General features: G+C 42.9%; 1 protein-coding gene across 1 annotated transcript in view; it reads left to right on the forward strand.

Moving 5' to 3' along the window:
• Positions 1-21,628, forward strand: part of MTCL1 (microtubule crosslinking factor 1) — a gene marked incomplete at its 3' end in the record, with an annotated part of 106,977 nt that overhangs the window by 51,840 nt on the left and 33,509 nt on the right. The window contains exons 4-8 of the mRNA XM_084260152.1: positions 4,531-4,590; positions 6,659-6,733; positions 10,446-11,771; positions 12,732-12,887; positions 20,826-20,918. Of these exons, the coding sequence (XP_084116278.1) occupies positions 4,531-4,590; positions 6,659-6,733; positions 10,446-11,771; positions 12,732-12,887; positions 20,826-20,918 (1,710 nt within the window). The remainder of the gene's footprint in view (positions 1-4,530; positions 4,591-6,658; positions 6,734-10,445; positions 11,772-12,731; positions 12,888-20,825; positions 20,919-21,628) is intronic.

Raw genomic sequence — 21,628 nt, forward strand, 5'->3', positions numbered from 1 at the left:
GAGGGTGACAGGGCTCTGCACAGAGTCTTTATTGATCAGAGTGGGCAAGCGAGGGTAGCTCCGAAGCAGTGAGATGAAGGGGAATCATGCACTCCCTCAATATCAGGGTGTGGCAAATCCAAAGCTGCAGAAAGTTGAGCTGAAAACTGCCTGCAGTGGCCAGCAGTGCTGGATTTGTGTGGAGAGGGGTTGCTGGAGAAGGACCACAGAGATCTCCTGGGTTTTTTATCGACTGCCATAATCTTCCCATGTGGTCATGCACAGTGCCTGGAAAACGCTTGCAGTGAGGCATTCCTGAGCAGTGATTAGTGATGCAGTTAATGAACGCTGGTTTACATCACTTGGGGATAAATCCACCTTCTGACCATCTGTTACAAGTGGATCTGGTTTTCTTCCGTTTCACATTCATGCCAAGCAGAATTACCTTCATTTAAATCACTGGTGTTTCTTGGAGAGTAACTGCTATGAGAGAGTTGGTGCATTGGCAAGATTTCCCAATGAGTCACGTACTGTGGGGCAGAGATGATGTCTTTCTGGATTTTTTTTTTCATTCTTGAACATGAGGGGACTCAACAGCTAGCAAGAGGTTAGTGCTTCATACAAAATGCCAATGTGCAGCTCTGAAGCTGTTAGCCTGGCAGACACTGACCAGTCTGCTTCACCTACTGCTGCATTTAGAGCAAGTGGATTTGGTCACTTGTGCATTTTAGTTTTTAAGTACTGTCAGATGTCTCACAAGCAGTATTTTCTAATGAATGCAAATGAAAATTGTGATTATCTATTTAAAAGCAATTGGTAGCAAGCCATCATTGAGCAGGGAACATTATTTATACAGCTCCTAAGCCACAGTGATGCTTGCACATAATTCCTCACACATCACAGTGATAGAAATTGCCTTCAGGGCTGGACTTTCCAAGCCACCCTCTCTGTTTCCAAGTTGCAGGCATTGTCACTTCAATGGCTGACTACTTGATTTTGCAGGTTCAGTTTGATGCACATATGATAGCAAGCCCACGCTTGCCTGCAGATGCCAGACTGCACCCAAAATTACTTTCTCCTCTTAATAGCAGTGAATAAAGTGACAGGCTAGCAGCTCTTAGGGACTCATGGTTCTCTCTTCTTATTTGCTGAGTCCTTCTCTACTGCCACCTGTTTGCAGCTCTATTCTCATCCTACTCAGCACTTGCCTCAATATAAAAACTTGGGGCATATCGTTTGGTTACTCATGATTGCTCTTAACTCAAATTGTACTTCCATGTCTTGCTCAACCTCTAATTCCAGTGCATCGGCTCCTGCTTGCTGTTCCCCGAGTGGGTACTCTTGCTCTCACAGCTCAGTTTGCAGGACTTCTCTTGGACCTGTTAAAAATGGAATTCACTGGAAGACACAAATCACTTCCTGTCCCTGCTAGGTTCCTGGGGAAAATGAAAATAATTGTGTGTCTTCTTACTGTTAATACTGTGGTCGCTATGTCAAATAATCTTTTAGGAAGTTTCCCTTTTAAAACATAAGGTCATTTGTTACCACCCTGTATTAGCTCTCCTTGGTAGCCAAGAGGTGTGTTGACAAACTGCAGTGAAACTGTGAAGGGGGAAAACGTCTGGCAAGTAATCTCTTTCCTATGACACTATGTTAACCACAGTGCTAATAAAATCTTCTCTAACCATCTCTGAAAGACTTTTTGGTAGATAGCCAACCCTTGTTGGTCTCTTGGGTATAAAAAGTAATATAGAAAAGTCCCTTCTAGCATCAATTCATATCTGTTTCTGATGCCAATCTCCTGCACATCAATGAGAAATGCTACTTTATTGCACCATTTTACATTTTAAATCATTTAAGCTTGTAGTGTGTTCCACCTACTCCTTGCAGCAGCACCCTCTGCCCTCAGTCCTACTCAAATAGCAGCTATATTGGTTGGTGTTTCATACATACCTGCAGCCTGGTCCCACAGTGGGGAAAGGCAGATCTTTCCTTGCTCTCCTTTAGGCCTTAGGGGTTTTTTTTGTCAGGCAGTCTCATATTGCCATGCCTGTGTTTCCAGTCCTCCACCGACACGTGGGAGGGAGATTTCTCCCTGTAATCCAGTGGTAGCCCCCAGAGGTAAACATCTCATTCTTTTTCTTACATTGAAGACTGTCTCGGCCTACAGTTGAGTCTCTGCCTTGTGGAAATGTCCCAGCCAAACACTAATCAGAAAGTGGTTCTTAGCAAACCCAAACAGGACAGTGTGAAAATGCTTAAAGCTAGGCCCTGTCTAGGGAAATATGTTACAAACTTGTTAGTCTGGATCTGTGAAATCCATTTTTTGCAGTGATGACTAGAGCTTACAGCTTCCAAAGCCAGACCATTACCTCCCGGTTTCTCAGCCTGTGTTCCATGTCTCCTACCTAAATTTTAATTCCCTTATTTTCCAAGCCTTATCCTGTATAACAGAGCAAAGGCTGTACTACTTTCTCTCACACAGCATAGCCTGTGTATTTATATCACCTAGCTTCTCAAGTTGGATGTGTGTAAGTGTAATCTTTTGCTTATAGGGTAAGAGCAAGAGGTTTTTAGGATTTGGCACTAGGGTTTGCATTTCTAGCATGCCTGGTAGCTGTTTGCTACACTGATGCATTGAAGCCTCCACATTAGTTGGTAGACTCACCCCCTGAATCTAAAGACTTACAAATTAAATGTAGTAACCAACTTGTTCTTGCTCAAGCTGCTCTTACTTGATGTCACAGATTGCAGAGTGTGGGGGCCAGGGCTGTGCCCTTTATCTCTTCAACCGTAGTGACCCCTCTTGCATGCCAGGATATGATGCTGCTGACTGGTGACTGCTTTCAGTTACATGTCTGTTTCCAGAATAACACTGCATTTGGAAAAAAAAGAGGAAACTAACTGTTTATCCTGGCTAAGCTTGTGTAACAGGTTTCCCTATGCTGTTTTTAGTGTTTAAAGTCTTCTTTTATTAAACTGTTTCAGTATCCAAAAAAAAACCCCATTTCTCTTACTCAGCTTCATTAGTTATAGGAAATCACTGGATTAAAGCAGAGAGCAGATTAGCAAAAAATAAACTGTAGTATGTCTTGGGCATATGGTGCCACGTATGAATGGGTTTTAACTACTTAGCTGTGTATAACAAAGAGCAGAAGGAGAGATTTGCCTTAGCGTGCAATAATTATAATTTGCAGTAGCTGCATAGCTTAACAGTTAGAAACCACAAAGCCATGGAAAGCTTTTGCCTGGGATTTGACTGGGGCGAGTGCGCCCTAGCCCTGAGCTCACATCGTGTTTTCTGCCAGCTGATGGCCAGGCACAAGACTGGACTTAACTAATTAACAGGATGCTTCTCCCTCCTTTCCCTTCCTCTTTGCTGGGCTCATAGTTTGCAGCGCTGAGTTAGCCTGGGTTACAGAAACTGGGATTTAGCCCACCTAATGCAGGAGCTGGCACTGGTCCGGGCACAGTGCTCCGTTACATGGCCCAGAGGGAAGTCATGCTGTGAAAGTCATGACAGCCTGGGCTTCCCCTTAGCTGGAAATTGTCCTCCATAGGGCAGATAGAAACAAGAGTCGTAAATAAAAGAGACCACAATGTCAGGGTGATTGCTGGGGAGTATCAGCCTTCGGGCTCTGGGCACAGGCAATGCAATATGGCTGGCTTGAATTCAAACAACTCTGCAGTTTCTAGATTCCTGGGTTTTTTTTTCCCAAATACTTATCATTCCCCTCTGGTACTTCAACCTGCAAAAGTCAAATTTATGCCTTTTCTGAATAGATCCAGCTCACATTGGTTTGAACTTGGGCCTGAAACACAATTCAGCGCAAACACTTGTAATGTCCTGACAGTGCTCCACCTTCCACTTCTCAGGAAAAACATGCTTTTCCATTTGGGTGCTGAGAGGTTTCTGAAAACCAAGCAGTGGTGGTGACATCATTTCCATGTGTTAAAAAACCCTGCTTACAAAGGGATTTAAAGATTTGCAAAACCAATCAAATCTGATTTTTAAAGGAAATTCAGGAATACCTGGAGGATTACCTGGTCTTTATCTGGGCTCATTTGCTAGCACGGCTTAACCAATAGTGTTATGTCACATAGTTTAAACATACCCGTCCTTCCCTTTTTTGGGGGTTGCTTTCTTCTGAGGTTTCCACAATATGTTTCACATCCACTGTGAGTAGCATTCTTGGACTTCTGCCCTGGATTAATCAAACATAAATCATTGCCCCGTGCAAAAAGAAAGTTTTGCCAAAAATTGCAATGGTTCAGAGGAAAAGAGATACTTTTTTTTTTTTCCCTCTGTGAACTCTTGACTAATTTTATTTGATTTTTGGTTGGTTGGTGGGAAGTTTTGTGCATTGAAAAATTCACCAACAAGGCCCCGATCATCTTGGTTTTTTAGTGATTAATACAAAAAATTAAATCCCCAGCTGCACAGGAGAATATCCTTGCTTTCTCCCCAGTTAGTTTTATGGTGGTAACCCCTACCAAACTGACAGGCTTTCTGTTTAGCTTGTCAATAACTCAGCCTTGCTTCTGTTCCAGAGCTCCCTGAAGAGAAGAGGAAGCCGAGAAATGCACAAAGAAAAAAAGGCATTTACCCAGGTATGGTTTGCAAAACATGCAATTTTGAGCAAGATCACATGATAAAACCAAAAATTTATTTTTATGGGTTTTGACAGGACCATCAGGCACATTAACTAGAGTGCAATTAGGCCTTAATCTACTGAGACCTCCCAGAGATAATGCAGAAGCAATTTAGGACACAAGTGTGATCTCTAAATCGTGCAGCTTCTCAGGCTGGTTGTGGTTGTGTCAGTAAATTCAGGCTGCCGGTTTCCTACAAGAAGAGAAAATCACCTTGCCTCACCAAGTAATTGGATCGCAGCTCAGGGACTCACTAAATTTATATGCAGTGCCAAAGATTTTGTGCTAATGAGCATCTTGGCAGGGAACTGTGGTTGACACAGTGCAACGACACCTCCCGAGCTCTTTTGTCACAGCCCCGGGTTTGATCTCTCTCTGGTGTCGGGGGCGGGGGGGGGGGGGGACAGCACATGAGTTTGTGCTCCCCCAGGCTGAGATACAATACAGAGCCTAAGATACCCAGTCAGTCTCCCTTTGGACACCAGTTTTATTGAAATCCCGTAGGCTGATCCTGCTCAGGGAAGCAGTCTGCCCACTTGCCTCTGACTTTTGTGCTGACTGTAAGAGTTGAAGCTTTTCCCAGCACCCGTACAGTTACTGTTTATAGCTGGAGATACCAGGATAGTGTTTCACCTCACTGCAAAAGGAGCCAAGAGTGACTTCGTGCCTTCATTAGAGAAATGTGGCACCCCCACTGCTGCCCCCTCAGAAGTCTCAGTGTACACAACTGAGACCTATGGGTTTTCTCTGAGTCGATGGAGTCTTAAAATCCATTGTTTTGCACTAATACCATAATAAATCATTGCAGCATGTTACATTTGAGTAGGTAGGGTGGACAGCTAAGAGGGTAGGGTGGGCAGACCAGGGGCTCCTGGTGGTAGGGGGCTGCTACTTGCTTTTCTGGGGCACAGTAGACCAAGTGTCCCTGCTGAGCTGATACAAGCACAGCTTAATCAGACCTTAAAATGGGGCACTGGGCTTTCTGCCTGCAGCGCCTGCTATGGAGAATTATTTAAGTCAGTCAGGGCTGGTTTTCTGCAGTTCGTTTTTCTGCAAGTCTGTAAAATACATGGATGAAATATATGTATATGTATATGCCTGCACACATGCTGATTACAGATGAAGCTGCATGAAGGCAAGGTTGTGTCCCCCGGGGTTTGTGGGCGGCACCGTCCTTCCTTTCCTCATTCTTGGAAATACAGAGCAGTGGACAGGGAATGGATTCCTTGTGCTTGCTTCCTCCGCCCAGCTCCAGGCAGTAAGAGCAGCTGTAGTTTGCCTTGGAAAGCCTTAAAAAGGACTTCACAGAATTAACCGAGTAACCCTGGGTCAGCTCTGCTCCACTCACAATGTGGAGAAGCGATCCTAGATACCACCCAGGGGAAAAAAAAACCCTTTACGCTGTATGCACACGTTGTAACTCATACAAGCCAAGGATTTGGGCTTGAAAATGGAAACTGCTGCGACAGCAAGGTGGCTGTTCGGTTTTCTTCAGCAATAGGAAAGTCTGAGAAACAATCTTATATGTTGACATGGCCCAGCCTTATATATACATGTCCTAGATACCTGCTAGCCAGAGATGTTCCCAAACACACATACCGTTTCAGAGATATGTAATGGTTGAGACCAGAGCACACCACAGCAAGTGCCCCATCTGGTCAAACAGTCCTAGGGCACAGCTCAAAGAGTTTAGTACAGATTCAACCTGGGAGGCTCAAAATACTGATCGTCAGGGACAGATACCTTAAACACCTAAAATAAGTTCCAATACTCACTGCATGTCTTGTGAAAAGCAACCACAAAATTAGATTCCATGCATCCGCTGTGTATTACATACAGCAAAACTGGTGATTTTACTTACTGGGAGCTGATCATGAAAATAGGTGGAACATCGTGCCCACCACAGGGCACCTCGAGTAAATAATAGCTGTGAAACTGATTGTCTTGAAGTGGTGCAGAAGCAGAATTCATAGTAGTGCTTACCCACCTCTAGCAGTATTGAAGAAAAAAAGTTTTTATTCAGCAGAATTGCAAAACGGAGCTTCTTGGAAAATACCAGGCACCAAGCAAAACACAAAGAAAAGTGGTTCCTCAGCGCAAGGTAGGAGTGCTGGCACTCAGCCAGGTGCTTGGGTGCTGGTCATACTGCCCTGTTGTCAGACTTGCAACTCCAAAACTGCTTACCCATCTTCTGCCTGGCAGTTCCCTTGAGCCGGTGGTGGTGGCAGAGGAGATGGTGTTGGTCTCTATCTATCTTTGTGTCTTCTTGCCAGAAAAGAAATATCGTCTTTGAGAATTTTTGATCAGCTCTTCATTCTCATCACATCCTTTGCATTGTGTAATGCACTTAAGTTCATTGCTTTCCTTTAGGTTTCATTTTGCTATCTCCATGCTCTACATTTGTGTAAATTAGACTACAAACTCTGTAGGGAAGGATCTGTTTTTTTCCCATTAACATCCTTCTGAACTGCCATGCAGAGCTGCAATGCTATTGCATGCAAATAACCACTATCCGTTATCATTAATTACCATTTATCCCTAATGATGTCTTAAAGTCCACGACTACTAGCACTATGACTGATGGAACATTTTCTTTCTATACAGTCTGCCCTACATATACCTTTTAAGGAAGCATCCACATACTGGATGTGAATTACAGTCAGGCTGTGCCATAGCTTTCAGCCCCTGGCATTTGAGCCTCCTGTTCCTCCAAAACAATGGAAAGACTGTATTCTCCTTCCCTCCTCCCTCACCACCCTCTCCCCCCGCCCCACCCTTTTCTTTTAATTTGTGATTCAACTAATAATGAGCTAGTCTTAATTTTGGTGATTTGGCATCTCCTTTAGTTTGCCTTATATGTCAACTCTCTATTTGCCTGTGTGGGTGTCTCACCCTCTTGCTGTTTCTATTTGGTTTCAACTGATCAAGAAATCACTGATATTTCTGTACACAAAGTTTCAGAGGGACAGGTGCATGAAGGTTGGAGTCCTACCCTTCTGGCATGCTTAGATCTGGCTGATAAATCTCTCCTGACCATTCTTTTCCTTTGGAAAAAAAGCTGTCTGGGAAATGGGATTTTCAATAGTCATGTTCCCTGGCAGAGCACCGGGGAAGATGTAGAGCTTTCTCACCTTTCCAGATGGGATCCATATTTAGTAGGCGAGATTAACATCCATCAGCTCTGTTGTTTTGTGTGAGGCTTGTGTTTGTTTAACGAAAAAAATCTTGTTTGTTTCAGCTCTTGTGAAAAACAGAACTCACAAATGTGATCTTTCTTTTCCATAGACAAAGCCCAGCAGTAATGTAATGCCATTCTAAGAAGTTAATGGTGGTTTTAACCTGTTATAATAATGCACTAACTCCGCAGATGCATTGAGTCGTGCAGTGATGCCAAGCAAAAACACTGGGCCCCTGACCCCAAACCCATCGAAGCCCTTCTCTTGTCTTCAAAGGCTTAAAAATGCTGAGTGTGTTGTCCTGAGTGTGACTCAGTGACTGTTATTTATTTTGCTTGAAACACAGTGGGTGTCAGGCTGGAGCCCCCTCTAAGCCCCTGGGGAAGCTGGCCCCTGGTGCTTCCAGCCAGGGAAGAGGGGTGCAGGGAGGCTGGCCCTTCCCCACCCACATCCATCCAGCTGCCTGCAGCCAGGGAAGTACCAGGCACTGGTTAGTGCCACTGATGGGCAGCCAAATGTAAGAAAAGAAAATGCTGGGTTACAGAGACAGAATAAGGAAAATGTCAGCTGTGATTATTTCCAAGCTATTAACAGATAAGTAAATAAACTAGAGTAATCATCCCACCTGTGAGCTCTGACGTGCAGCACTGGTCTGGACGTAACCTTCCTTGTGATCTCTGTGTTTCCCTAAAAGCAAAGCCTGTAGCTGCAGAGTTAAACTGATTCACAATGAAGGGTAAAACAGAGGTAATGTATTGTGCAGCCCTGACTGAGGACAATGCTTTAATCCTACAACCTTATCCAGCCAGAACAACCAAGGTTCTGAGTCACTGTCGTGGAGGCTGCATGGAGATTTGCCAGGTCTACAGTTTTGAGTTATAAAGAGAAAAAACAATTTGCAAATAGATGTGTGAAAAAAGAGGTGTGTGTATGTGAGGAGATGACAGAGAGGAAAGCAAGCAGATCCTCCTGAGGCTGTGCATCTCATCAATTACATGCACCTCGATTGTATTCAGAGAAAAACTCACACCTCTGGTGCCAGAAACGCAATGAGCAGAGTTTCAGTCAGTCAACTGATCAACTGATTGCAATTGTATTTGACTCCTGGTGATCACTGGAAGCCACGTATTAACAGAAAATTTGGCTTTTGTTTACCTCTATGGTGTTATTAACATTTAAGATAACCTTTTCACCATTAGTATTGTAACGTTCCAACCTGCACCAAAGAAGAATGAGTAAGAAAGCTGACTGAGTTCAGAGGTATACAACCAATTACTTTTGTGTCTGTTTAGGTATTAATAGCTGAAATGAAGACGTAATTAGTATATATCTAAATAGAAGGGAGAGAAATTAATCTAGGTGACATAAAAGACACCATTACCAATGAGCAAGGATGTGTGCTTTGTAAATTAAATAATTTCCTCAGATTTCTAAGCCATAATTAGTTTTGTAAATCTTTTTATTTTTTTAATAGCCTGATCTGAATGAACAATTAAAGTCAGTTGTGTTTTCTTCTGGATTTGGTTTCCATTGTTAGGAGTTATAACAAAATAGTGCTTGTGAAAGATAACAATGCTCTGGAGACTGAAATGAAGTTTCCATAGATAATTGCACATATGTCCACATGGCCTACCAACAATGATGAAATCTGCTGTCTCAAGAGATCATCTTTCAAAGCCTGCCTTCCATTATACTGCTAATGCTGATAAATGTGTCTCTTACAAGGCCAAGTGCCTGTATCTCCATGACAATTCATGAAAGTGATTCATGCAAAGAAATTGTTCATCTGGCTTAGAATTTACTTAACCTTGTTTTATTTCGGGACAATGCACACTGGAGTTTTCATTTGAGTTGATATGCAGTGCTTTAAAATGCCCAACAAAAAACATCAAGCTGTCATTTAGTACCCTTGTACTTCCTGAAAAACACAGGTTTTCACATGGGATGGATTTGGATGTCACTATGGTTTAGTGAATTTTTCTTTCCTTTTTCATATGATTTCACCAACCTCCTTTGTGAACGGTTATTTCCACACTAGAAACAATGATCACAGTCTAGTCCATCCTAGTGATAACAGCAGCAGAGACAACAGTAGTGCTTCCTATTCGGAAAGGGAGTTGGGCACTCCACCTAGTTCACAGCATTCTGAGATCCAGTAATTAAAGTCTTCAACTTTGCAAGGCAACCACGCATCTTAGCACACGTTTGGGGCTACAGTGAGCAAATTCATTTGAGGAGACTTTGTTTTGTGACGCTAAAAGGGAGCAAATGTAGCATTAAACATGAATGGAAAAGTGCCAGCAAGTCATGGCACTTTTTCATTTGAATCATTCTTGTTTCCCACAAAATTTGCTAAGTATTGCGCTGGCACCCTTGCACCACTGAAGACTTGCCCTGGCACACTGATTTCTATGCCCCTCCTCCCCCCTTAACTCTGGTCAGGCTGCTTTGCTGATTTAACCAGGACCGAGTCGTGAATATGTCAGCTGTGTGGTTTGCACAGCTCTGTCTGTGAATTGTTTGTGTACCTAACAGAGCTCAGAGGGTGGGAAGGTGGAGATTTTGGAAGGTGAGCAACTGATTGTTCTTTTAATATAACCTTTGTGGGGTGTATGTGTGTGTGATTATTCTCGGCAGGAGGACAGTGCTGACTTGAAGTGCCAGCTCCAGTTTGCCAAAGAGGAGGCAGCACTGATGCGTAAGAAGATGGCCAAACTGGGGAGGGAGAAGGATGAACTGGAGCAGGAGCTCCAGAAGTACAAGTCCATTTATGGAGATGTGGACAGTCCCCTGCCTACTGGGGAGGCAGGGGGCCCGCCCAGCACCAGGGAGGCCGAGCTGAAGCTTCGTTTGAAGCTGGTGGAGGAAGAAGCCAACATACTGGGCAGAAAAATAGTGGAACTGGAGGTGGAGAACAGGGGGATTAAAGCCGAGATGGAGGATATGAGATGCCAGTATGAAAAAGAGTGTCTCAGCAGGGACCACATTGCAAGCATTCCTACCTCGCCCTACGGCGACTCCGTGGAGTCAGCCACAGAGCTGCGCCGGCACCTGCAGTTTGTGGAAGAGGAAGCAGAACTGCTGAGGCGGTCGATCTCTGAAATTGAGGATCACAACAAGCAGCTGACAAATGAGCTGAACAAATTCAAGTTTGAGCCAGGCCAGGAGCCAGCCTGGGTGGATGACGCGGCGTCCAAGTGCGGCGGCACCTTGCAAGAGGAACTGAAGTCGGCCAGGTTGCAGATCAATGAGCTGAGTGGGAAAGTGATGAAGCTCCAGTATGAGAACAGGGTCCTGATGTCCAATGTCCAGCGTTATGATCTTGCCTCTCACCTGGGCCTGCGCACTTCCAGCCCCAGGGACAGTGATGCCGACAGCGATGCTGGGAAGAAGGAGAGTGACAGCGAAGAGGGTCGCCCACCCCAGCCAAAGAGAGAGGGGCCCATTGGGGGTGAAAGTGACTCTGAAGAAGTTTACGAGAAGACATCGGGTTTTGGGAGTGGGAAACCATCAGAAGTCAGCGACTTGTGCTCCACTGAGCTCATAAGAGTGAAAGAGGACACCGAATCTTTAATTAACATCAAACGTGAGGCTGAACGCCTCGAAAGGACCGTGGACCGGCTTATCACTGATACAGACAGCTTGATTTATGATGCAAAGGTGCATATAACCAGCAGCCCATCCACCGAGCAGGATTTCAAAAGTGGTGAGGAAAGGGGAGAAGATAAGCACGAACCAGAGCTTCTGGACACTATCAACTCCCGGATGAAAGCTTTCCGGAAGGAGCTGCAGACCTTCCTGGAGAAGGTTGATCACGTTGGAGAAGGCCTTAAGGAGCAGATGGAGGACCTCTCCCCTCTTCCCCATCTGACAGAGTCTTCCAGTTTTCTGTCCACAATGACATCCATGTCTCGAGACTCTCCCATTGGTAACCTGGGGAAGGAGTTAATCACCGACTTCCAGGTAGGCCAGCCCTTTCAGCCCTTTTTTTGCCTTCCTACTGTTTATTGTTTCTCTTTCTTGCTGGCATCGCTACCTTAGAGCTAAGTTTCCTCACAGCTGCTTCGTTATGATTTCAGGCCCGTGATGTATAAAAGTGTGTAATGTTAAACAAACACTTTATAGTTTTTTTTTTCTTTTGTTTGTTTGCACAACTCCTTTGATTCAGAGGCGGTTCCTCGTGGCAAAAAGGCTAATCCACTGGTGCTATAGAGATCTGTCTTCGTTTTGTCTGTAACAGCAGTGTTTCCCTATGAAAGAGGAGATTAATTAAAAAAAACAAAATAATTCTGATGAATGTAAATTAGCAGCCTTGCTAAGAAATGTGAGGAGGTCTTTATTATGCTCTCTTGTAAAGGGTCAGGCGTGTTCTCAAAAGCCTTGCCAAAAGAACCCAACCAAACGCAGTTTCTAAGTGACGTGTTTTGAAAAGCCTGCTTACAGCTCACTCCCCTAACCGAGCAGCGAGTGAGAAGCTCTGTAGCCAGCGAAGGACTGCCTTGCCTAAAGCGTTGCCCATGGGCGCATGCCTAAACTGCCACAACTGCCACACTGGATATGGCTTTTCTGCACAGCACAAGTAAGGAAGGAAGAGCCTTGTGTCCCGTATCCTTCATGACTTGTATGCTTGCTGTTGGTTTGACTCATGCATCCTCATTGCATGCGCCTCATAACCAGTGTTTGCATTCTTTTTTCCTCTCTTTCTCTTTTTTGCTTTTCAGATGTTTCAGCCCATCATTTTGCTCATCCTCATTTTGGTTTTGTTCTCTTCACTTTCTTATGCCACTGTATTTAAGTTGTTTTTTCTGTTCACGCTTTTCTTTGTCTTGTAGTTTTTCAGTCGTCTACCTTACCCATTTTTGTTTTCTTTATTCCCTCCTGTCCTTTTGTTTTTTTGTTATAAACCGACCATGCACCTAACAGTCCAAACTGAGGGATCAGATGGAGTGGCAGCTCAGACAAGATCGTGGAGAGGAGCGAGAGATTCACCACCAGCGAGCCAACACCGACCCACACCGCAGAGCTGATGGAGACATTAAACTCTACAGGCCAGGAGACAAGGGCTGTTTCAGTCTAGAGGTCAGCAAAGCAGCCCATCTTACTCACTGCCTCCTGCTGCCTTAGCCAGGAGATGAGTAACAGAAAACAGGGGTTGTGGGAGTGAATTTGACCAAACACAGCCCCCTCGTGAAATTTGTGGTTGACCTCTTTTCCCCCTTACAGAGAAGCGGATTGGTCCTGATTTTAGACTCATCACCCTGCTCCCAGCACCTTCACTAAGTGGGAAAATATGGCTCAGGGACCCGCTACAGTTGAGTGTAGTAGTGAAAGATCTCTGGAAGAGTAAAGCTGCAAAGTCTACAGATAGACACTGCCATGCATTTTGCATGGCAGTATTCTGCACAGGAGAGGGATTTGATGCTGGTGTGCATGATGATTCTTAACAAGCAATGCAGCAGCCTGCAACTTCCAAAAATCCCCTTATTTAAAGCAGAGTTCTCCATTGTTTGGGTTGTTGATTTTTTTTCCATTCTTCAAAAACATTGATCCATTTTTATTTAAATCTTCATCCATGCAGAGACCATATCAGCCTCTGTAGACATCTCCTTAGTTGCTTTCTCATGAACATAGACTGTCCAGACACTACAATTGGTCCTGAAGAAAACAATTTCTAACCTGTCTCTGCAAGATAGAGCTTTGAAAAACTTTTCTGCTGGCCATGGGGAAGCCAAATCCACCTCGAAAGTGTGGTGGTTAGGGTAACTTCCAGTGAGGGATGAGTTATAGTGTGTTTCTAATTCTGAAGACACACACAAAGGCCTTAGTATATCTGAAATCCCATATTAAGTCTGGGAAGAGGAGAATGCTGGCTGGGACCGTTGGGTATGTGGATAAGGGACAGCAAGCACTAGAAAGCAAGGGTAGGAAGAGAAAGGTTCAGGGTGGCTAGCAGCTATGTGGCACAGTGCTGTATTGAATATCAAAGGGAGAGTGACCCTTCATCTCCTAACACAGGTAATTCTTTGCTGGTTTTGTTTTGTTTGTTTTAAACTATCCTGCCCGTGCAGTGTTTTGGTAGTATTAGAATAATTGATTTCCTCAGCAGTTTCTTTTCCCACTTTTCACTGTCACTGGTGATAATACACCTCAGTAAGGGTATCAGATAAGCTCAAAACACTGTAAGTCCCTCACTGAAAAGTCTGTCTTCCTCAGCTGTGAAATGGGCCGATGACATAGAGAACCTTGCTCTTCACCATGGATCCTTTGCAATTGTGTTGGTCAGTAGTTAGGGAAGATCAAGTCAGAAATCAGTAGTTATGGAAGATTAGGTCAGAAAATGACCACGGGAAATGTTTACAACATTTCTGTTTAAGTTCTGTTGTCTTTATTAATTCCCTCTTATCTTTGATCAGCCAGGTTATATTAGACCATCTATGTGTGAGCCCTCAGCTAAGATAAAGGATTTGGGCAATTTCGGCAAAAAATCTTTTCTTCCTCTCCCAGGACATGCTGATGTGTAAACTGTGTAGAGCAAACTGTGTTTGAGCAGAGGACAGACAGTTTTCACACCAAAGCCTGATGAGGAACAATCCAGTGATTATAATCAACAGTAGAGAATATCCAGCTGAGGTCCAGATGTGCTCAAAACATGAGCACGGCTGGGGCTCAAATGGCCCAACCTGAGAAAATATGGAAGACCAGGGTGTTTCTTGCAGTCAAATCTACCTAAGCAACAAAGAATATTGCTCTGCTTTACCATGAAACTCCTCAGCCTGTGAACAGCCAATTGACATCTTACAATTTGTAATAGTCAAGCCCAAGTGAAGCAGAAGGTTTCTCCAAATAATTTTGTATGGTATCATTTTCAGTCTTTTCTTTCTAAATTTTATACACTGCATTAACAAAAAACACCTTTTTTTGGGGTTTTGGGGTTTTTTTTGTTTCAGTGCCAGATGAATGGAAACATATTATTCATAAACCAAAGGTTATTATTACCACAAACATTTCAGATGGAGACCCAAGCCTTTCATGCCCACAGCAGCGATGGCTACAAATAAACCATTATCTGCTTTAACTTGTGAAGGGAAAATCTACGCACTGACTGGTGGATAACATTGATTGATGGTCTTTTTACTGCGTATGGACTTTCAGCATGAGAACAACACATTTCATTTCAGTGAGGCAAATGTTTTCTTTTTAAGCAAGCAAACCCATTTTTCTAAATCCAGTTTTTTTCCAAATTCAGTTTTCCAAGCTGAATTTTAAAGAAAAATTTTCCCAAGCAATGCCAAACAGCTTTCTTTTAACCACTGCTCCTCTGTTTTTAAAAATTAGCATTGTGGGAGCCTAATTGTTTGATTAAATACAAGAAATGCACACTGACTTGTGCTTGAAACTACCCTGTAGCCTAACTGTAAACATCTGCCTTTGTTTGGGCTTTGCACTGCAGTTGTTAGTGCAACAGTATTATTAGAATTTATTTGCATGTTAAAGAGGTGGGTTAGAGTCAGAGTCCAAGGGAAATTATATCTTGAAATTGCCTTAAGAGCAGGGCTTTGTTTTCTTGCTGAAACAAGCCATTCAGCTGCTGTTGTGCGAGGTTGGAGCCCATTGGGGTGGCTGTTCGATCCATTATTCATGATTTTAGCAGAGCCCCGTTAGGGTGCGAGGGGGAAATCGTTCTTTACCATGCAAAGATAAAACGAGTGAACAAGTGAGAATTGCCCTGACTAAAAGACACTGAGGAACCAAAAAAGGTAACACAATGCTTCATGGAGCAAACACCCGGCACAAATCAAAGGATTACTATGGCAACAAATTGAAAACAGTGGGAAAAATGGGAAATAATTTTTCATCTGGTGAATTTTACCCATTTTAGTAATGGTTTATCCATAAACCAGAGGCAGCTTCCTTAAGCAGTTTCCTCTTGTTTGTTCAGAAACAAGAAGACATTCTGGACAAGAAAAAAAATCACTATTTTGAATGACTAAGTATATTTTTTTGCAGTATTTGATACAGCTCTGAAATAGAGCTTTATCTCATAGCTCTGATTGTTCCTTCAAAGGGTGTCAGTGCTGCCCTTGACTAAGTGTGTATCGCCAAAGGCAAAAGCACTCATCTTCACATTTCAGATTTGGTTACTGTGTTCACTTAAATACATGGCTTTTAAAAACTTACACATTTGTTTCTGTGTAGTAGAATGCCCCAAAATCTCTGACAATCCCAGGTTATGGGGAAAAAATAAATCACTGGAGTGAATTACCTTAAAAGGAACAAGTTGTCACAAGAGAATTAAAATAAAAGCAGATAGGCTAGAGAAGCTGAGAGCATGTCTTAAAAAGTCAGTGTTCATAAGGTCTAGCAATAAGTAGGAAGAGCTCATGCTGAGGAATAATTTCTTCTAGGCCATTTTTACATCTGTTTATCTATTTTTCTTACTTATGATGCCTGTAAGAAATATAAACCACCCCTATTACTGTAAAATATGTCCCAGGTTAAGTGGGGACCAACCAGATACAATGATGTGCAAGCTCGGTAAGTCACTTTACCACCTGCTTTGAATCATGTTTGCTGTATAGATCTATTTGGACATACGTTGGAGAATTTCGGTCTATATTTTGAATGGCCTATTTTTAGCTGGTTTTGGTGTGTCTGTGCCCCTTCTGTGCAATTTTCATAATCCCACGTGAGAGCTTTTCAGCTGGATGGCTTTCACAGCGGCTCCCAGCCACGTGCTGAAAGTTTGTGCATCCTTTTCTCTTGCCATGATTTAAGATTTTGTTTCCCCAGCAAGAAAACAGTGAATGTCTTGCATATTGTGACTTTTCTGTCTTTCTTCTGCAAAAAAACCCAGCCAACAAATGAGGGCCCCATAGAAAGTTACGTTTTAGTGTCCGCTATTTCTCCAATACCAAGTTGTGGGAAAAAGACAGACAGACTGGTGCTGACAGTATTACTTCCCACCAAGATTAGGGGCAGCAAGAATAATTTACTTGGATGAATTATAGTCTTTCTTGCTATGCAAGATTCCATAAAGGTTGGCAATATAATGGCTTAAAAGACCCTTTGTGATGTAAATCTGGATGGCCCAGTTCTAACTGATCTCAGTCAAACTTTGCATACTATCCATACAATGAGATGGTTTTTTAAAAGACTTGGAGTGGTGCACTGTGTTTTCCAAAATTGGAGACTGTCCATATAACCACACAACTGCCTGTTGTAATGTAGCAAAATTAATAAATGTCATATATTTTTAAGGGAGAGATAAGTACATCTTCAGAAGCAGCCTCTGAGAATTCAGTTATATGTGTATTGCATGTAAAAAGTAACACAAAAGGCACTGGAAGTTCCCCTGGTCTGGTTGATTGTATGTATGCAACAGTCAGCCATCACCTGTGAAAAAGTAGCAGTTTTGAGACTTACATGGTCAAATGTATGGTCCAAATATCAAAGCATTATAACACAGCATTAGATGAGCAGCATAAAATGTTCTTCTTCTGGCTTTCTTGGAACTGCACACAAATGCTGCAGAGCATCCTTCTGCCCTGACTCCTCAGGCATTCTATTATTCCATCCCTGCTGAAAAATAAAGGTTGAAAAGAAAGATTCCATGAAATTGGATGTTCACAGTTGTTGCATATAAACCGATTAAGTTTGCAGGCAAATTGAGATGGCAATTAGCTGTGGTAAAGTGGAGAAAACAGACAAGTAAAACCCAGCCATACCTCGTGGTGCATGACACTCGTGTGGAAACAAGTCATGGCAGAAACGTGGGGATTGTGTGAGCTGGGAAGTAATCTGAGAAGCCTTCAACATGCTGAGAGGGGACAGAAGGGTTGGTGCAATGAGGGAGCGGTGGTGAAGCCCCTGAAGTGTGGATTACTTTGCTCTGTATATCCTCTTGAGGTAAAGACATCAGCGTGGATTAGCTTGTTCTGGAGTGATAACAGGTGAGAGAAAAGGACTCAGCAGAAGGATTTGGCACTGCCTGTCCTAAAGGGTGGGGGTGGGAGTGAATCTGGAAATGCAAAAACTGGGATTTGTAAGAAACTGTCAGTTGGTGTTGAGCTGTGGATGAAGTGCAGCTCCTTCTGTGGCACCGTGGTGGAGTAGCACTAGTTTGTAGTTCCCCGTTGTAGTTCGTACGTCTTGTAGTGCGTTTTTGTCTGTCTCTGTGGTGTCGGTATCTTGTGTGGTGGCTGAGATATTCGGGGTGTTTTCCCTTCCTGTGTAGCACATTTGTTAATGACAGCAAAGGAAACAAAGATTATCGACAGGTTATCAACTATTGTGTCCATTTTATAGCAGTGTTGCTTTCCAAAACAAAAGCACAGTTGTGCCACAGACTGCACCCTGCTGACTCTGTGATAGGGGCCTGATTTCCACACATAAACACATAGCCACCCATCAGTGCAATATCAGGTACCTGAACTGCAGATACAGATATCACATGATACATTTCTGCATATTCTGCATTCATGATCCAGATGTTTAGCAGCAATCGATTAGGTGCTTAAGCAGCCTTATCTCCCCTGATTTGATCAGTGTGAATCCCAATGCCTCTGCTAGAAATGACATTATCTGAAATTAGAGACTTGGAATAGTCCTCAGGTTGCACTGGAAGGAGAAAGGTGTGCAGCTCTGCATTCATGCATTAACTGCTTTTCAACACATTTACTTTAGCGCTTATACAAATCTATCATCCTTAAAGAGGCAAAGCAATTGCAAAAAGATTTGCACTGTCTAGTGTGCATGTAATAGCATCAGCCTTTTTGATGTATTTCATCTCTACTTAGTAATTCCAACAGTTATCACATCATCCCAGCACCCAAGTTTCCTGAAACTTGGCTTTGCATGGGCTGCATGTGTAGCGAAAAGGTGCATGTGTTAATAATTTTCTTGCCCTAACTTCGTAGACATAAGGTGTTGCCAGGGTATATGTTACTATATGATCCCAATTAATGCTAGTCTGAAGTGGAACAAATGATCTTTTAGCAAATCATTGTTCATTAGAGAACACAAGTTTGAATAGTGAAAAATTCAAACCTTGCCTTCCTGGTAATATTGCTGCTCTGATTCAGTTTCCAGTTTCAGGCTATCCCAAGAACAATATATCTATCTAAATGTGTAATTGTATCACTGTAAGGAGAGGCATATTAAGATTAGTGCAAATGGGAAGACCATTGCACTGTTGTATCTGTTTCCACCAGATTGACTCTCTGATTTTGGCTGATTGTAAATTCATAAAAAGAAGGAAAACAATTTTTTAAAAAATTACACCTGAATTAAGTAGGTACTTTGGTTCTTATTTGCCATATTCCTAAAGAAGCCCGATAAAAATAAAAGAATATGGAAATTTCTGATTAAAGTAATTTTTCCCTTATGGGATGAGAAAATTAAACATTATTTACAAGTGAATGTGCAAAACTGGCAAACCCCATTGCAAGCAGTTCTTTCCAAATTCTTCACCAGACTGAATTTTGGCCTTGTGCAATAAAAAATGTCAGACAGACATGTTGAGGCATAAGATGAAACCAATGAGGCAGATAATGTGCTTTCGGAGGGCTGGAAGTGTCTCTTCCTCAGATACAAAACAGACATGCACAAGTCAGTAAATGAACCAAGTAAAGAAGGAACTGGTAGAGCCCAGAAAGTGTATGTTGGGTGACTTTCATTGTTGTATGAAGAGTATGGCCCTGGGGGTGGTTTATGGGATACTTCCACCCCCTTTTTCCCTAGAGGAGGAGAGGAGCATCTCTTGCAGTGGTAAATATTTTCTTAATAACCAAAAGTGTCCCAGCATGGCCTGCCACAGCCCAAAGAGTGGCACCAGCTGGTTTGACTCTCAGCGAGTGGTGTGAGTGCCTGGGGAGAGGAGACGGGTGTCAGGGCTGATGCTGGAGGGGAAATAGCAACGTAGCCCCTGAAAGTGGTCCCACAACCTGCATTAGTCCTTGTTGAGGTTGGAGCATGCTGGACATCTGCTAGCAGAGAATTTGGGATTATGCTTTGAAGCCTGCAGTGAAAACCCTTCTCTAAATGCATCTTTACTCTGGGAAGTAGGAATTTGGTGCTGTAGTGTTTTCTATGGTCACACATGTGAAGATGATGGCATCTGGCTGAGCATGGCCTTTCTACAGACAAATCTGGTTTAGCTCCAATGTGAGAGATACAGAATGGACAAAATGAAAATTCTGATAAGGAACTGTTAAGTGCCACAAGATTAATTGTTATATATAAATAATGAGGTGTGTGGCCCTTCTTTCTTGGGTCTTTATTTTTGAACTAAGTAACTTTCAGAAGTAAAGTGGCTGGGGTGCCAAACTTAATGAGAACATAAAATTGACAGTATTAAGAACAAAATAGTGTTGGACATGAAACGGGAGATACTTAAGCTTTTTGGTCAGATCTCAGGCTCACACAGCTTATCACCATGACATTTGTGGAGTAATTATTTTGAGTAGAAATCACAGAATGAAGTCGGCTTGTGCTGAGAGCTGTCCTGTATCTGAAGAAAGGGACCTTCTATGCTTCATTGATTTAATAAATGCTATCCCATTAACTGCCTAATCCAAAGTGTAGCAAATGAATAAATAATTAGGTTCAGTATATGTGCATTAGATGCATCTTCTGCAGAGATGTTAAAATTTTATAGCATTGATTAAATATGCCACCAAATATGGAACACTCCAAATAAGAGCTAATCTGGCAAACGTTACTGATGGTGCCCTGCCTGAGCTACTCCAGTGCAATCCTGGGGCAGAGGCCTGCAAGGAATATCCAACATGTAACATCAGCATCCTCGCTTTAGTTTTCAGAAGAAGCCACACAGGAAATTCCCACACATATTTAGGTCATGGCTATTTATTTGCACACTGTGCTTTGGTTTTAACTATTGATAACCCTGAGTTGTGCAGTTCTTTTCTTTTTTCCTTTTTTTAACACCACGGTCTTCTGCTAAACCTATCCCTTTGTCCTGCTAATCAGCTCAGGGATTCCCCTGTTTTACCTGTACAGAATGTATCGATACAGGAGCTTCAGGCTCAGCTTGAGCAGGAGACGAGACTTCACCAAGAGGAACAAGAAAAGTTTTCAGAAAGGATCATCCAGGTAAATACGAAACCCACCTCCTGGGAGAGATGTGTGGTGTGGACCTTGTTTGTCAGGACTGTGGGAACTTGTGTCCTGATGGCTGTGCCTCTTTCACCTGAGTAAATGAGGGATCTGGAAGTTGGAGAAATGTGAACTCAAGCCTCTCTTGCCATTTTGAATCTGGCTTCTCTGCTTGGTGGAGAGAAGTTTTGTCCTCTGCTGCGAGGGGAAGTTGAGTTAGAGATGTGAAATACCACCTGGGGAAATGTATCAGCCCCTCCAGCTCTCTGTGAGCTAGGGAAGGGTGCATTTGATCTCTGGGAGGGTGGTTTGGCTATGTGCCTTACTCTGACCCCTCCTACCAAAGAAAACCCTACTCTTCTCTGAAGTCAGAGAAGTTGTTGCACACTCATAAATGAGACACAACTTGGGACTTCTGTATTTCTCAGTACCCCATGCTTCCAACCCTCTTATTCATAACTGGTGAATAAATCATATTTTGTTAAAGGGTCTCCCCTGCTCTTTTGAAGGCTGGAACAGATTAGTTGATAGTTTTGTCATCTTTAGCTCCTGGGGTGAAAAAAAAATCCGTTGCTAATTTTTGCAGGCTGTTTGGCTCTTAATTGAAGTTTTCTTTTTAAATTTACTTCATAGAATAAACTCAGCATAGTTGTTGCATCGTGTAAATAATTTTTTCTGGTGCCAGCTAATCTCATTGTGCCCCAGTG

The sequence above is a fragment of the Gallinula chloropus genome, assembly GCF_964237585.1.
Source record: "Gallinula chloropus genome assembly, chromosome: 2".
Classification (NCBI taxonomy): Eukaryota; Metazoa; Chordata; class Aves; order Gruiformes; family Rallidae; genus Gallinula; species Gallinula chloropus.